The sequence below is a fragment of the Canis lupus genome, chromosome 20, assembly GCF_011100685.1.
Source record: "Canis lupus familiaris isolate Mischka breed German Shepherd chromosome 20, alternate assembly UU_Cfam_GSD_1.0, whole genome shotgun sequence".
NCBI lineage: Eukaryota > Metazoa > Chordata > Mammalia > Carnivora > Canidae > Canis > Canis lupus.
The window spans coordinates 52,204,976-52,221,977 of NC_049241.1; the positions used below are offsets into that span (position 1 = coordinate 52,204,976).

Here is a 17,002-nt window from a genome sequence, read left to right on the forward strand (position 1 = left end):
ACTCTAGTTCCACCACTCCCACATATACACCTTTATCTCCTCGTCCACCATGTTTTGAAGTGTTTCAAGTCTGATATTACCTTTTTGGTTTTGGTTTCAGACCAGCCTTCAGCTGGCCAGTGTGCTAAAATTTCAGTGGAAATCTCTCTCTCACTCTTATGCTTCTCTCTTGTGCAGGGTCTGCTGGTATAACCTCCTCTCCAGAACCCAAGCTTTCCATGTCTGTGTCAGAAATTACTTATCACCTGAGCACCGTAAAGCTGTCTTCAGGTGAGGCCATTTCAACTGACACATCGGTGCCTTCTCTGTCTGCAGCTACAGTCACATCTGGAGTTTCAGGTGCCAGCCCAGCTGCCTTCTCATCCAGTTCATTTTTGAGAACAGAACCAGGCCCTGAAGATGCCATGTCCACCATTGCAGAGAGTCTACTTTCATCAGCTTCAATACCATTTCCCTCTTCGACCTTCACTACTGCTTATTCTTCAATCAGCCCAGCCCCTCAGGGAATTACTTCCTCACTGGTTACCCAGCGTACAGTGGGCACCAACATCGGGACAGAGAAGAGCACTGCTGAACAACCCTTGGCTGTGGTCAGTACTTTGGAAACATGGACTGAACCAGTCAAGACATCTTTGTCATCCAATGTGGATACCAGAATAACAGAACAAATTCACTTGGAAGCAGTGACAAGTCCTTCTCAACTTCCTGTAAATTCAACACAGTTGACAAGTAAGGTCCCACAGCTCCTATACGTCTATTTTTAGTGGCTTATATGAAATGACCCTTTTCCTGAAAGGCATAAGGGAGTTAATGAGTTTATAACTGCACGGAAATTCTTTTAGGAAACATTTGTTGATCTATCCTCAGTCCTAGGCTAGAAACTAGGAAACAAAGTAAGCAAGTAGATGATTCTAGTACCATGATAGATGTTTTAACATTACTATGATTATGATGATAATGCTAACAACAGCAGGTTTTTTTATAGGGCACTTATTCTGTGTCAGGCACTGTTGTATTAAGTTATTTAATCCTTACTGGAACACAATTTGAAGAAAGGATGATTATAAACCCATTTTTACAGATTAGTAAAATGAGGCACAGACGGTTATGTAATCCACTCAAAATCAATCACAAAGCTAGTAAGTGGTAAGAATTCAGACTGTGTGGCTCTAGGAGTCTATGTTCTTAGTTATTAGGCTAAGTAGGAGTGGTCAGAAAGGGAGGAGAAAAAGCAGGAGACTCTGACATTGCAGAAGCTGTAGGATGGGAGATTTTTAGGAAGGAAAATGGTCAGTTCTGTCAAATGCTACTAATAGTCAAATTGAAATGAGGGGAGTCTTTCTATAACATTTGGGCACTCAGGGACTTTAATGAAGGGAGTATGAATAAGTTGCAAAGAACTAGAACTAGAACTACACATAGATGCCGGGGAGATATCCCCCATTTTAATTACATTTTCTACTTTAAATTCAATTTGCCAACATATAGTATAGCACCCAGGGCTCATCCCATCAAGTGCCCTCCTCAGTACTCGTCACTCGGTTACCCCATCATCCCCCCACTGTCCTCCCCTTCCACAACCCTTTGTTTGTTTCCCAGAGTTAGGATATCCCCCTTTGAATTGAGTGTGTTTCTATATTAAGAACAGAGTCAAAAGTAAGGGAAAAGTGAAAGGAAAAGGTGAGCAAAGGAAATGATGGAACAAAGTAATGATGCAATGGGGGAAGGATCCGGGGTCAAGGAGGTACACCATCTCCAAGAGATCCTTAGATGAAGAAGGGAACCTCTTGGGGATTGAATTCCTCTGAAAAGTTGAATTTGCCCCCAACTTTTGTTTGGGAGACAAGTGTAACGAAGTCCTCTAACTACTTTAGCACCTGCTTTGCTAGACAATATCTATAGGAAGATGAATTGGCTACCTCTCAATTCACAGTAAAGTTAGACACATTGAATAGTGTTGATGCATGTCTTAAAAGGTGGCTCAGTAGTTGAGTCATGGATATTCAGTAAGCAAGTGATGAGTGTGATGATAAGAATATAGAAGAGTGGTTGGATGGATATAAGGGTAAAAGGAAGAATGGAAAGACATATAAATGAAAGAAGAGAGATCTGATATATAGAAAGGAGGATTGATGTAGAGAAGGGAGATAAGAAGGAAGGATGGATGGGTAGATATAGGGATAGGTGGGAGGAAAGATGGACAAATCTACAGGTGGATGAATGGGTCAATGGACAGGGGTGGCCACTCGTAACACATAGCCTGGCTCAAGTCCATACAGATGGACTTGAGAAGAATTGAATTGTATAGTCATCTAAGTGGATCCAGTTAGACAGTGCTCTCCTTCTGGATAAGATGAATTAACTCAGGTTTCTTCTCCAACCTCACTTGCAGGGACTGATGGCATCGTGGAACGCATCACAAAGATACCCAATGAAGCAGTCCATGGAGGTGCCACAGGACCAATCCATGTCCATGTGTCACCCACATCATCTGCTAGTCCTAGAGGTAGGTTCAACTTTGCTTACTTCCCAGTAATCCCACATGTGGCCTTATTTCCTTTTCCAGAGAGATGGCATGTTTGTTTCTTTAGAGGAAGAACAATGGTGGGGTGGCCATGGGCTTCCCTGTCTTAGCTGGATTTTTGTCTAATAGCTACCGGGTGGATGTTGCCACTTTTTTTTACTCATAACATGCATAGTGAGTTGAGTTCAAGATTGGATATGTCAGTTCCACAAATATGACCCAGTTTAACTTAATTCTGAAAATGCTTATTAATCACTTTCATTGTATTAGAGGCTGTGCTGAAATGGAGGATGCACAGATGAAAATACTGTATCCAGGGATCCCTGGGTGGCGCAGCGGTTTGGCGCCTGCCTTTGGCCCAGGGCGCGGTCCTGGAGACCTGGGATCGAGTCCCACGTCGGGCTCCCGGTGCATGGAGCCTGCTTCTCCCTCTGCCTGTGTCTCTGCCTCTCTCTCTCTCTCTGTGACTATCATAAATAAATTTAAAAAAATTAAAAAAAAAAGAAAATACTGTATCCATGGAGCTCTCAGACCAGCAGGGAAGCAACAAAGGAACAGAATTACTATGATGCAACTTTAAACATATGCAATGAAGATATATTTGAACTATAGAAGGAAAGCTTAATGAGGAAGATAATATTTGAATTGGGTTTGAAAGAATGACTAGGGATTTAACAGAAAGATGAAGGGGGTTGATGAAGACATTCTGGATAGAGGGAACAGGCACGTGCAAAGGCATAGAGAGGGATAAGACTGGAAATATTTGGGAGGTACAAAAAAATTGCTAAAATGTGAGATAGAAGGATGGAGTGGTGGAAAATGATACTGGAGACAGAGGCAGAAAACAACATTCAGAAAACCTTCTAAGGCTTGGTAATGCTTGGTTGGATATTCTTTAACAAAAGGACAAAGAATTTTGAGGCAAAAAAAGGTTTGACAAACATGTTGTTCCTTCCTAAAGAACCATAACATGTATAAACATTTTAAAGGCTCTGAGAAATCCTACTGTAAAGAAAGTGTTTAGCTTTATTCAACATAAGAGTTTTACAGTTACTTGACTACATAATCTTTCTCTCTAAAAGGCACCTGCTAACATTTCTCAGTGATTATTCTGCCTGAGAGTTTAAGAAGTGCAGGTGTATAGGAAGGGGTTCTCCTCACTGTGTGGTTAAAAGCTAAAGTTCCCCATACCCATTGATTTATTCCCAAGATTTTTGGAGCCCAGACTATTTTACATTTTGGAAGCTTTCTGCAAGATACAGGCTTTAGACAGAGTTACCCCACAATCAGATGATTAGTCTCATCCTGTGACCCAGGTGTCTTTGGTTGGATTTCCTCAAAAGCAGAGTTGAGTTAAGGATATGGGGCAAGTGGCTTGTCTCAGGTGGGGGATAGTCCCAGGAAGCACTGGAGAACACAAGGAAAGGAAGTGAATGCAAGTTGCATTCATGAGCAGGCCACAGCTGTGAACAACAGTGTCAGTCCCACTAGGAAGCTCTGGGAGACAGCAGAGAGTACCTCAGTGTTGTTCTATCTGAGGAACGAAGTGGATGGGGCATTTGTTGTCCGACTCTCTTCTATCATTGGCTCTAGAATGTTTGATCCTTGGGTAATAACTCTCAATACTTCCAGCCTACCCCCTGCCCCCGCCACAGGCTAAGTGAGAGCCCTTAGGAGTGGAGTCACAGGGGCTGCATCAGGACCCCCTTGGGGTCACTATATGGAATATAGTTGGGCATTGACAGGATTGGTTACATCAGTTCACCAGGAAATGAATCACTGGGTTTCAGGTGGTGACCAGTATTTAGATAGCAAAGCATATGAGGAATAGCTAACAGTTTTCATTGACTCCTTTCAATATAGAGCAGGGTTTCTCAACCTCAGCCCTATTAGGCAAATAATTACTTGTGAGCTGTCCTGTGCACTGTAGGATGTTTAGCAGCATCCTTGGCTTCTACTCATTAGACGCCAGTAGCATCCTACACATACACACAGTTGTGCCAACCAAGACTGTCTCCCAACATTGCCAAGTATCCCCTGGGAACAAAATCACCCTGGATTGAGAACCTGAACCAAAAAACTTCTGTTTAACATTCTCTCCAGATGTGTATTTCCTCCTTACGTTCTTCTCTTTTCATCAGAACCCCCACAAAATCCTGAAATTCAGTTAGAGAATGATACACTACAGTGCCAGAGAGCATTGGTTTAACATGAGGCAGAATAATGTTTGAATTTCCACATTAGCAGTCAGTAGCTGTGTGACCTTGGCAGATGATGATCTCTGAGTTTCTGTCTTTCTCTTCTATGAAACCACAAGAATAATATGATGTATATTCAGTGCTCTGGTGAGGATCAAAGAGATAAAACATGCTAGGTGCTTGCAAATGTCCCTCTTCCTCCTTTCCCCCTCCTCCTCTTCTTTCCCCTCCTCTTCCTCCTCATCACCAAATACATATTAAGCACTTCAGTATGTCCACTCTCAGAAATTTAGGGGTTTGGGATAGTCTTAGCAAAAGAGGGACATCACTTTTCCATCAGAGTCTAAATCCCCTTTATTTTGTCCCTGGATCAAGTGCCGATAGTCTTGTGGTCCTTATAGAGAAGTCTGCTGGTTGTTCTCCTGCCTTCCTGGGGACCATTTTTTGAAGCTCCAGTCAGCAGCTGCTGTCTCAGCCAATGTGACTTTATGCATCTTCAGGGTCTGAATTCCAGTCACCCTGGCCAGCTTCAGTACTGGTCTAGCATGATTCCTGGCAAATCTGACTCCGCAAATAGTTATTTTGTAGTGGAAATACAAAAAGTAGCAGTTGTAGAAACAGTAGTAATAACCAGTAATAGTTGGTAAGAGTAGCAGTAACAACAATAATAGTAACAATGGTAATAGAGGTAACAGCAATGATGGTAGATATTAGCCGTGGTAGTAGTCACAGCATTAGTAATAGTGGCAATAAGAGCAGTCATGGTAGGTAGTAGCAGTGACAGTAGTAATGGCAGTAACAGCAGGTAGTTGTAGAAGTAGCAGTGGTAGTATTGTGAGCCAGGAGGCACCAGGCTTGGTGCACTTTTAAAAAAGATTTATTTATTTATTTGAGCGAGAGAGCATGCGTAAGAGTGAGAGAGCAAGAGCAGGGGAGAGGGAGAGAGAAATCTGAACAGACTTTAGGCTGAGCACAGAGCCCAACATGGGGCTCGATCCTACAACCGTGAGATCACCACCTGAGCCGAAACCAAGAGTTGGCTGCCCAACCGATTGAGCCAGCCAAGCGCCCCAGCTTGGTACATTTTTATCAGCATTCTGAGATGGCCACTCTACTTATACCTACTTTTCAAATGAGAAGATGAAAGTCGAGCAAGGTTTGATAATACATCCAATTAGTGGAGAAGCCAGAATGTAAGTGCAGGACTGCCTTCTTCCAGAACCCAAGTTCTTAAGTACAATGACACATAATCTCTCTCAAGCCAAAGGAGACCTGTCTCTGCATACATCCATCTACATATCCGTTCATTCACTCATTCATTCATTTATTCAACAAATTTTTGTGGACGCCTCCTATATGCCAAGCAGTCTTCTAGCTATTAATAGCTATTATCAAGCAGACTGTGAGGAGTGCCAGGGTGCAGACTCAGGCAGTAGAATAGTGAAATATTGAGAAGGGAGAAATTAATTCTGACATGGATTGACATGTAAAGGTCAATTTGAGAGTCTGGAAGCTGATGAAAGATGGGCAAGGCAGACAGAGAAAACAGCTTGAACAAAGGGTTAGGGACTGAAGAGTACAGACAACATTTGGGAACAGGGAGTGGTTAAGAATTCACGGAGTTACAGCACAAGGTGAGAAGGGGAAGGTGCAGGAATGTCAATGACAATTCCTTTTCCCATTCCAGAAGCACTGCAGGCATATCCCAGGCAGACACATTTCTCTTCCTTTCCTCATGTGGAGAAAAAATAAGCTATTGCCAGAACAGTAAGCAACAATCATTTTGTCCAAACTGTGTGTCCATCCCCCAATTCACAGGACTACCAACAGAGTGGACAGAAAGAGCAGAGATCACAGCTCTGAAGCCCACCTCTACAGCAACTTTGACCACTACAGTCTCTACTCCCACTTCCGGAATGCTGACTCTCCTCGGGACATCAGGTAAAACGGCCAGCACAAGCACAAGAAGAACAATTATTACAGCCCCAGATGTTTCCCCTGATGTTCTAGAAATGACAGCTTCATTGGCCACCAGACCTGAAGCAGAGACCAGCACAGAGGTTCCCAGGACAACCTCATCTGTCTTCAATAGAGGGTCAGAAACCACACCGTTACTGGTCCTGAGTTCCGAAGCAAAGAACAGTTCACCTGTTCCAACTCTGACTGTTTTCTTTGGTGAGCCAGAGGCCACAACCTCATGGGTCACTCATCCTGCAGAAACCAGCTCAACTGTTTCCAGGGAAACCCTGAATGCTTCCCACAGTGAATCATATAGCATACCCCCAACCAGTTCTGGGGAAGACATCAGTTCAGCTGTTCCAACTCTGACTGTCTTCCCTGGTGTACCAGAAATTGTGACCTCACTGGTGACCAGTCCTGGAGCAGAGACTAGTATGGCTATTTCAACTCTGGCTGATTCCCAAGATGAATCAGAGACCACTGCCTCATGGGTCACTCATCCGGGAGTACAGAGCAGTTCAGCCATTCCAACTTCACATGTCTTCCCTGGTGAGCCAGGGCTGGTGACCTCACTGGATACTAGTTCTGGAGTGGAGATCAGCCCAGCTGATCACACCCTGACTATTTCTCCTGGTGAGCCAGATACAATAGTCTCATTGGTTACCCATTCTGGGGCACAGACTGGTTCAGCCATTCCAACTCCAGCTGTCTCTCCTGGGACAGAAACTATTTCCACTATTACAACTTTGACTGTTTCCCCTGGTGAACCAAATACAACAGCCTCATGGCCTCATTCCAAAGAGAACAGCACATCTGTTTCCAGGATAACTCCAAATTTTTCCCAAAGTGAATTAGACACTGTACTTTCTATGGCCACCACTTCTGGAGCAGAAGCCAGCTCAACCACTCCAGCAATTACTGTCTCACCTGGTATACCAGCTATGGTGACCTCACAGGCCACTAGTTCCAGGACAGATGCCAGTACAACCTCTTTGACTCTGACTGAATCCCTGCATGAATCAGATACAACAGTTTCCTTGGTCACCCATCCTGCAATGTCCAGCCCAATGGTTCCTAGGACAATCCCCAATGTTTCCCATAGTGAATCAGAAAGTGCACCCTCAACAGCCACCAGCCTTGAGACAGAAGCCAGTTCAGCTGTTCCAACTACATCTGTCTCCCCTGGTGTACCAGATATAGTGACTTCACAGGCCACCAGTTCTGGGACAGATGCCAGTATGGTTATTTCACCTCGAACTCTTTCTTCTGGTGAACCAACAAACACAGTCCCATGGGTTAATCATTCTGGATCACAGACCAGTTCTGTTCCAACTCTGACTGTCTCCCCTGGTGTATCAGGGGTGGCAACCTCACTGGTCACCAGTTCTGGGGCAGAGACCAGTACAACTTTTCTAACTCTTACTGATTCCTCACATGATTCAGATACAACAGCCTTACATGTCACCCATTCCACAAAGACCAGCACACTTGTTTCCACAATAACTCCAAATTTCTCCTACAGTGAATCAGATACCTCACTCTCAACAGCCACAACTCCAGGGGTAGAAGTCAATTCACTTCCAGCTAAAACTATCTCATCCAGTGTGCCAGGGTTAGTGACCTTACTGGTTACCAGTTCTGAAGCAGAAACCAATACAACTTTTTCAAGTCTAACTAATTCTCTGCATGAACTAGAGACCACAGCCTCATGGGTCACCCATCCTGAGAAAGAAGCCAGTTCAGCTGTTCCAGCTCTGCCTTCTTCCCCTGGGGAGTCAGATACAGCAGTCTCATTGGTCAACCATCCTACAGAGACCAGCCCAGCAGTTCCCAGGACAACCCCCAATATTTCCCATAGTGAACCATATACCACACACTTGATGGCCACCAGCCATGGGACAGAAGCCAGTTCAATTGCTCCAGCTCCAACAGTCTCTCCTGGTATAACAGATATGGTTACCTCCTGGTTCCCTAGTTCTAAGACAGATGCCAATATGACTATTCCAAGTGTGACACTTTCTCCTGGTGAACCAGCAACTACAACCTTATCAGTCACCCAGTCCAGTGCAAAGACAAGCACAACTGCTTTTCCTCATTTACCAGAGACCATAGCCTCATTATCTATCCAACCCGAGTTGGAGATCAGTGCAGCTCTTCCAACTCAGACTGTTTCCTTCAGTTCAGCAGAAAAAACATCCTTCGCCACATCTGTGACCAAGACCAGCAGAGTTCATCTAGGCCCAACTGTCTCACCTGGTGTTTCTGCAGAAACAGCCTCACTCTCCACAGGTCCTGGCACAGACACCAGCACTAGTTCAACTTCAACTCTTTCCCCTACTTTTTTGGCAACCACAGGCTTACTGGCCACCAGCCCTGCATCAGATGCCGGCACAGGTATCTCAACGTTGACTGCTGGTGTTCTTGGGCTTGTCAGTACCCCTGAAACCACCGGCGAGCCTTATACCTTAACTTCCTGGGGCACAGAACCATCATCACCTGTGACATCAGTTGGACCCCCTGAATTGTCCAAGACTGTGACCTTGAGAGCATCAGAGACCCCAATACCACCTAAAACAAGCCACAGGGAAGGATTGAGTGCAACTACTGTCCTGAAAACCACAATTCTTGAAACCACTAATTTAGCCGCTACAGGTTCAGGCCCCACCATGGCAGAGACCACAACTACCTTCAGTACAATGGCAGGAAGTTCCTTTGTCGCTGAGACCTCACCTGAGATGTCCACCTTGGCCTCTCTGAGTGTTACTTCAGAAACAAGTAAGAATGACTTTTTTTTTTTTTTTTGCTGCAGTAAGAATATATATATGCTATAAAACTAGCCATTTAAACCACTTTAAATGTATAATTCAGTGGCATTAATTCTATTCACAGTGTTTTACAAATATCATCCTTTGTCCAAAACGTTTTATTACCCCAAACAGAATCTGTGTACCCATTAGACGTTAGCTTTCCTTTGGACTCCTTTCAGCCCCTCTAATCCACTTCTGTCTTCTTGAATTTGCCTATTTTAGAGATCTCATGTATGTGGAAACAGTATATTTGTTTTTTTGTGTGTGTCTGGCTTATTTCACTGAGTGCAATGTCATGGTGGTTCATCACGTCATAGCGTGTATCAGAATTTCATTCCTGTTTATGGATGAATGACATTCCATTGTATGGATGGGCCACATTTTATCTGTCTGTTCATCTGTTGATGGACACTCAGGCTGTTTCCACCTTTTGGCTACTGTGAACAATGCTGTGATGAATGTGGGTATGCATGGATCTGTTTGAGTCTCTGTTTCCAATTCTTTGGGATAATATCTCGAGAAAGAATTGCTGAGTCATGTGGTGTACTAGTTTGTTAGGGCAGCGGTGAATACCAAACACTGGGTGCTTTGAACAATAGAAATATATCAGTTCTAGAGGCTGAAGGGGATCCTGGGAGAATGTACAGAACATGAATTTTGGAGTCATCCTCTCTGCAGGGGCAGTTAGGGAGCTGAGGTATTTATCCATCAGCTCCCATCAATCATTGCTCCCTGGGCCTGTTTATTCCCCTGAGACAAGGAGATGCAAGCATTGCTGTGTGCTGAAATGGTAAGAGACAAGGGGAAGTGAGAGGACAGTGACCAACTCACCCTGGTTTTCCCAAGACTGTCTCACTTTTCCAACCGGACGTCTGATCCCAGGAACTCACATAGTCCTGGGAACACGGGGATGGTTGGTCACCCTGTATGGGAGGGTCTTGAACAGCAGGCCATTCTAGGCCAAACCCCAAATCAGTGCTGGAGTTAAGGTATGTCCTCAGAGCCTTCCCTCCCATCCCTAGCCCAGGACTGACTCAGGACTGGGTCATTTTACTCTCCCCACCACCACAGCTGCAGTTCCTTTCTTGACACCTTTTACCATCAACTTCACCATCACCAACCTGTACTACACAGAGGACATGGAAAACTCGGGCTCTGAGATATTCAATGCCACTGAGAAAGACCTGCAGCGCCTGGTGAGAGCCCCCCACCAAAGCTCACCTTCTTCCAAGCCTGCCAAACCCTGAAGTCTTGGCCTCTCCAGCTCATCACCCTCTCATTTGTTCCCAGCTCAGGATTTTGTTCGAAAACAGCAGTGTTGGCTCCCTCTACGCTGGCTGCAGGCTGACCTTGCACAGGTGAGGCTTCTTCCAAAGGACTTACAGAACCCCAGTTCTCTCCTTTCTTGGTCCCCCACATCCCAGTCAACCACAGCCTCCGGCCTTTGCCGAGAGGCAGCATATCATATTGGATCCAAAGTGCCTGGGTTTGAACCTTTGCCCTCCCATTTGCTAGCTGTGTGACCTTGGGAAAGTTGTATAACCTCTCTGTTCTTCAATCACATTATCTACAAAGTGGTGATAATACTAGTACCTTACTCTTGGGGTTCTTAATCACTCATCACAATGCCTAGCCCATTGTGAACACTCAATGAGCTCTAATAATATTAGCCAGTGTAGTATCTTTGCCAACCATGTCCCCAGAATCCCCGACACTCTGCCTGCCCCAGCTCTTATCTACCCTATTGGGGACAAACTCTGGACACTGCAATTCTGCAGTATATTCCTTGAAAAGAGATAGGGACTTTCCCAAAGGATGTTATATAGAACCAAAGGGGGCAAAAAACCCAAATGTTGAATACTGGCAGGATATATTGCAATTTAAAAGTTCCCAAATGGACCTGAACTCTGCAGAAATAGTCCATCTTCTCCTCTCTGCCTATGCCCATTTGGTGTCTTCTGAGGTCAGTGGGGGCTCAGAATTCTTTCCGTACATTTCACGACCTTATGACTTCTCCTTGGGGTCTTGCATCCAGCCAATGCAAGTCATCCGCCAGAGAGGGGTGTCTTCTACTCAAATGGCTTCGTGAGAAGAGGTTCCTGGAGTGTTGTAGACCCAAACCATCCTAATGAGTTCTACTCACCACACCTGCCCCCATCACCCCATGAGATGGGGGAATCATTAAGATAATATCGCCCATATGATATGCCACCTAAAAATCTAAGCAATATACATGTTTTCATTCATTTCATCTTTACAACAACATGATTATTATCCTACATTGCAGAAGAGAACACTGAGGCTCAGAGTAGTCAACTTACTTGAGAGGAGCCAGGATTTGAACCCAAAAGTTCTAGATCTTGAATTCCTCCTTTTAACCACAATACAGCAGTGCTCAAGGTCACGGGGATTAACAACTTACATCCTTAAAAGCACTCAGAACGCCAAAGAGCCTGTGGATTTGGAGGTTATTTCTGCTAGTATTTACTGGATTAGAAATTAAAACAAATGTTATAAATATTTATTCATTAATTTATTAAAAGTAATAACTATATTACATGTTAACATAAATAACATAATTTAATGAATAATAGCCATATTTCCCCTGCCTCCCCCAAAAGCATAACAAGAAGAGAGCCATTACTTACCTTTATGCAGATCTTTTTAATGTCTGGCTTAGGAGAAGACACTGGGATATCTGCTTCTGCATTCAGTCTTTTACAATATTTCACTTTGTGGCCTCTGGAAAAAAATTCACAGTGACACTCCTGAGAGAATAAAAGTGAAAATAATGTCTTGGTATGAATATGAAAATATTTTTACTTGATGGACTCCCTGTAAGAGTTTGGGAATACCAGGAGTCCCTGGGCCACACTTTGACAACTATGCTTTGAGTATCATGGATAATAGAAAGAATTCCCAGGCAAGGGAAGAAGGGGATCTTTCTCATTGTAAAACCCCCAGTGTGGGCCAAGCATAGTAGGTTCAGCTTAAATTCAGGACAAAAGTCCTCTTATCACCTCTTAATTCATTTTCTCTGTTTTTCTCCAAACTTGGTTGCCGGCTCCTAAGGTGTTCCCAATGGGTTGGGATTCCCAATGGGTTAGTCTGGCTTGGGATTCACCAACTTAAAACGAAGTCTTCCTTTCAGGCTCCATGACGGCTGTTACACAGTGTCACAGTCAGCCACAGGGGTGACTCACTCACCTCCTCCAAGGTCTTCAGTCCTTTGCTATTCCTTTCCATACGTGGCCTGGGCTCAGGATTCTTGTTTCCTCCCCGGAAACTCCACACCCCCTATTCCATGACCCAAGCAGGATTCAGCTGTTACTGGAGGGGACACCATCTATACTTACCTTCTTGAGTGGACAAGGACTGTACTAGGTGCTGGTAGTTGACACAATGAACATAAACCAATTAATAAAATGATTGAGGAGCAAAAGAGGGAAATTAGGTATGGAGTAGCCCTGGAGAATACTGCATTTAAGGTGGGGTGGTCTGGATCCCCATATGAGACATAAAAAGATGTGTTTGAGAAAGCAGATGAAACCCAGAGAAGAGTGCTAATACACACCAAGGGGTTCAACGAAGGAAGGCTTTGTCAAAAGTGACCAACTCTCAGGTGTCTCTGCATGTCCCTATTCCTTTTTTTTTTTTTTTTTTTTTTGCATGTCCCTATCCCTGTGTCTTTCTTTCCCCAGGGCTGAAGAGGATGGAACAAGCACCAGAATGGACGCAGTCTGCACCTACCGCCCAGATCCCACAGGCTTTAGGCTGGATAGAAAGCGGCTGTACTGGGAGCTAAGCCAGCGGACCCATGGTGTCACTCGGTTGGGCTCTTACACCCTGGACAGGGACAGTCTCTGTGTCAATGGTGAGCACCTCCATTGCTGTTGGGGTCTCCTCTTGACTCCCAGATGGGCGCTCCTTGGTACAGTTTCTCAGTACCCACGTTCATAGTTTTGGGCCAACTTAGAATTTCCAAGGGGAAATTCTCTTCCATCAGAACACCTAGAAAGCAACTTTCCTTCCTTCCCTCCTTCCTCTCTCCTTCCTCTCTTCTTCTTCTCTTTCTTTCTTTCTTTCTTTCTTTCTTTCTTTCTTTCTTTCTTTCTTTCTCTCTCTCTCTCTCTCTTCCTTTCTTTCTTGTAAATCTAATATTTATTTTGTACATTGTCATTTTAAATATTAGAAACTTTGAGAATGAAAGGGGTATTTTAGGAAAATATCCTTTTCCTATTTTAGGAAAATTCTTAGGAACCTTCTTATCACCTGATTTACAATACAGGGCCTGCCTTTTTCTCTGCCAAGGTGAATTGTTATATTACTTTCTAATTTTTGATCAGATTCCAGCATTTTACCCTGTGTGCTTTCCAGTATGGTAAACTACTCTGAAAATTTCATTAATGTGAAGTTTTGTTTGCTGATGTCACTTCCTTGGGCTATCACTTTTTTATTACATCTCTTTTCATGAATACTGATATTTGTCTTCATTACATTCCTCTAGTTGCACAAATATAGTCTCTCAAATATCAGCAGTGTGGACATTCCATGGTCAGTTAGTCTCTAAGTCCTACTATTTTTTTTGTTAACATTTTAATTTTAATTCCACTTGGTTAACATATAGTGTTACATTAGTTTCAGATGTACAGTAGAGTGATTTGGCACTTCGTGCATTACCTGGTACTCCCAGAACAACTTCCAAGGTATGGAAATAGGATTCCCTCCAAAGTCTTCTTTATTGCAGTAACCTTTCACAGAAACCCAAATCTGGAGCATGCAGCTGTCAGGGACGGAAGAAGGTAAAGCAAGCCCACAGTGGCTGTAGGCATTAACTCCTCCCCAACAGGCAACAAGTTCCCAAGGTGGTGACTGATCTGCCTCTTTCTCTTTGTCATGACAGCCTGTGGCCCTTATGCATTTTCTAGGGGCCAGCCAGATTACACCTCACCTGAGTATAAAACAACAAGGCTGTTAGCAATGTTTTTAGCAATAAATCCCGCTGCACCAATGCTCTTAGCAACAAAACCCACAGTAACGCCTATACTAAAGGCTAATATTTATTGAGGGATGCCTATGATCTGGAACATTCTGTGTATCACCTTTTACTAATCCTGTCCAATTGACATATTATGTATGTTTTACAGAGGAGCAACCAAGGCTCAAGGAGGGAAATCTACTTTCCCAAGTTCAGACAGCTAATATAAGTGGTAGCAATAGGACTCAAACCCTAAATTGGCTCCAAGGCCTCCCAAGAGGCCCCCTAACTACTAGGCTACCTAGACTAACTAGAACTAGCCTCAAATCTCAGGATAGGAAGGCATATCAAGATACCTCTAATATGACAATTTAAACTAATGGTTGATTAATTAATTACATTCCCACTGAATTGCCTTTGACATTGGCTTTCTATCTGGATTAAAACCTGTATTGTATTTCAGTAGTCCTCAAGAATTCCTTAAAGCTGTAGTTGAGTGTGGGTTTGGGTGATTTACAAGTCTTTCCTTAAGCCCTCATCCTGGTTTTTTGCTCATTCTGTGACCCTGGGCAAACCATGCAACCTCTCTAGGCCTCAGTGTCTATTTTTAGAATGGAATTTTTAAAAACATCATCTAAGATTATTATAAAGGTCAAATGAGATAAAACCTGAATAATCTAAGTACACTACAGGGCTCCCTCCACAAGATCCAGTCTCAAAGAAGAATTCCATTTCAAGGAGCCCAGTCAGACCATCAAATATAAAATAAATCTAAATTTTACTTGTATTACTTACAGATCATCAGAGAGGATCCAAACTATGATCCAGAACCATACTTATTCAAACTCTCTTTTACCTTTTCCCTCTTACTCTCCAACTTTATACTCTATTTGACTCCCCCCTTTGTCTGCCTGTCTCATTCTCTCACCCTCATGATCTCAGTTCCACATTATAAAAGTCTAGGAACCATGTCAAAGATCACACTGTCCCTGAAGAGTGAGGTAGTGGGAAAATTTCAGATCAAGGACAAAGGTATATTTAATTGGCAGAGAAAACACAAATAAGGCTGAAAATACTCTCATAAAGTTGTTGTTCCTAATACTCATTTAATGAAGTTAATACTGTCCCAGGCACCTAGTAAACTCCTACATGATGAGGGAGATTTTGATCATTATTGTCTTTGTGGTTGGTGACCATGAGGATGACATGGTCATGAGCACTGGAGTATGAGGCAGTTAACTTATAACTTAACTTATAAAGTTGATGAGTCTCAGAGAAACCACTCAAGGATATTTGTGTTGTGTGTTTCAAGTCCTACCCCTTACTCTTTTCTTAACCTCCTCCCATCAGCTTACTCTTCCTCTCTGGCTCTCTCTGCAGGTTATAACCATCAGTACAGGATCCCCACCACCAGCAGTAAGTCACGAGGGCCCAGATGTCCTTGCACCCCTGGGATGCTTCCTCCTTACACCTGCTCCCTGAGGGGGGGAAGTATCCACCGACCCCCAGTTCTCAGCCCCAGAGCAGCTCCAGACCACCCATTAGAGACGCGAGCTCCTGTCAACAGCCCTGTCCTCTCATTGCTTCATGATAGAGCCCAACAATTTGCATTCATGTTGTATTCTTTCATTCCTTCAGCTCTGCTGACTTCCACATTCTCTCCAGGACTCCCTACATCTCTGCCTCCCACTCCCAGCTCTACAGGTAGGAGTTTAATCTCTGAGTCCCATGAAACTTCAACTCCTGTTCTGATTGGTGAATCCCTGCATGATCTGGACCCTGCTATCCACCCAACCCCAGGTTGTCCCACTGTCTCCCTTGCTCCCTCATCTCTGGCTATACCAGCCCCATTTCTGTTCCGCCAAAGACCAAACACCTTTCCATCCTCAGGGCCTTTGATCTCACTGTAATGGGAACTCAGTTCTGTTCCTGGTTTCTCTTTGTCCTCCAGATTCAGGTCAGCTGGCTCTTGCTCAGATCTCCTCCTAGAAAGTAGCTTTTCCCCATATCTCACACATAGATGTGTTCTAATCTCTATTCCATCTCTATGATCATTTCCTTCATGGAAATTACTATTGTTTGGATTTCTTGACTGTCCAAGCATTTGTGACACCAAAGGTCTTGGCCCCTCCTCTTCCCACCAAGATGTTGTGACAGGTCAGCCTTTGAACACTCTGGGATGAGAAGATTGAAGTTTCCTTTTGAGCTGCTATGACACATCTACCATGGAGGTCCCCTCTCCTCCCTTGGCTGGCTAAGGAGGGAGGGTACCCCGGAAGGGATATCTCAGGCTTCACCTACTGGGCACTGAACAGAGAGATGGCACTAGTGTCTTCCCTCTAACGTACAGGGGGAGGTCTCAGGCCTAAGACTGTGATAGGTCTCCTCTCTCTCTCCCTCCTGCTGCAGGTGTGGGTCCAGCCCTGGTGCCATTTACCCTCAACTTCACCATCACCAACCTGTTCTGCACCCCAGACATGAAGCACCCAGGCTCTATGAAGTTCAACTCCACTGAAAGGGCCCTGAATCGCCTGGT

At 44.1% G+C, this 17,002-nt stretch overlaps 1 protein-coding gene across 1 annotated transcript in view; it reads left to right on the forward strand.

Moving 5' to 3' along the window:
• MUC16 (mucin 16, cell surface associated) overlaps window positions 1-17,002 on the forward strand; it is a 112,300-nt gene that overhangs the window by 34,589 nt on the left and 60,709 nt on the right. Inside the window, exons 7-15 of the mRNA XM_038565385.1 lie at window positions 178-729; window positions 2,393-2,506; window positions 6,541-9,456; window positions 10,560-10,684; window positions 10,779-10,846; window positions 13,190-13,362; window positions 15,847-15,882; window positions 16,105-16,170; window positions 16,876-17,000. Of these exons, the coding sequence (XP_038421313.1) occupies window positions 178-729; window positions 2,393-2,506; window positions 6,541-9,456; window positions 10,560-10,684; window positions 10,779-10,846; window positions 13,190-13,362; window positions 15,847-15,882; window positions 16,105-16,170; window positions 16,876-17,000 (4,175 nt within the window). The remainder of the gene's footprint in view (window positions 1-177; window positions 730-2,392; window positions 2,507-6,540; window positions 9,457-10,559; window positions 10,685-10,778; window positions 10,847-13,189; window positions 13,363-15,846; window positions 15,883-16,104; window positions 16,171-16,875; window positions 17,001-17,002) is intronic.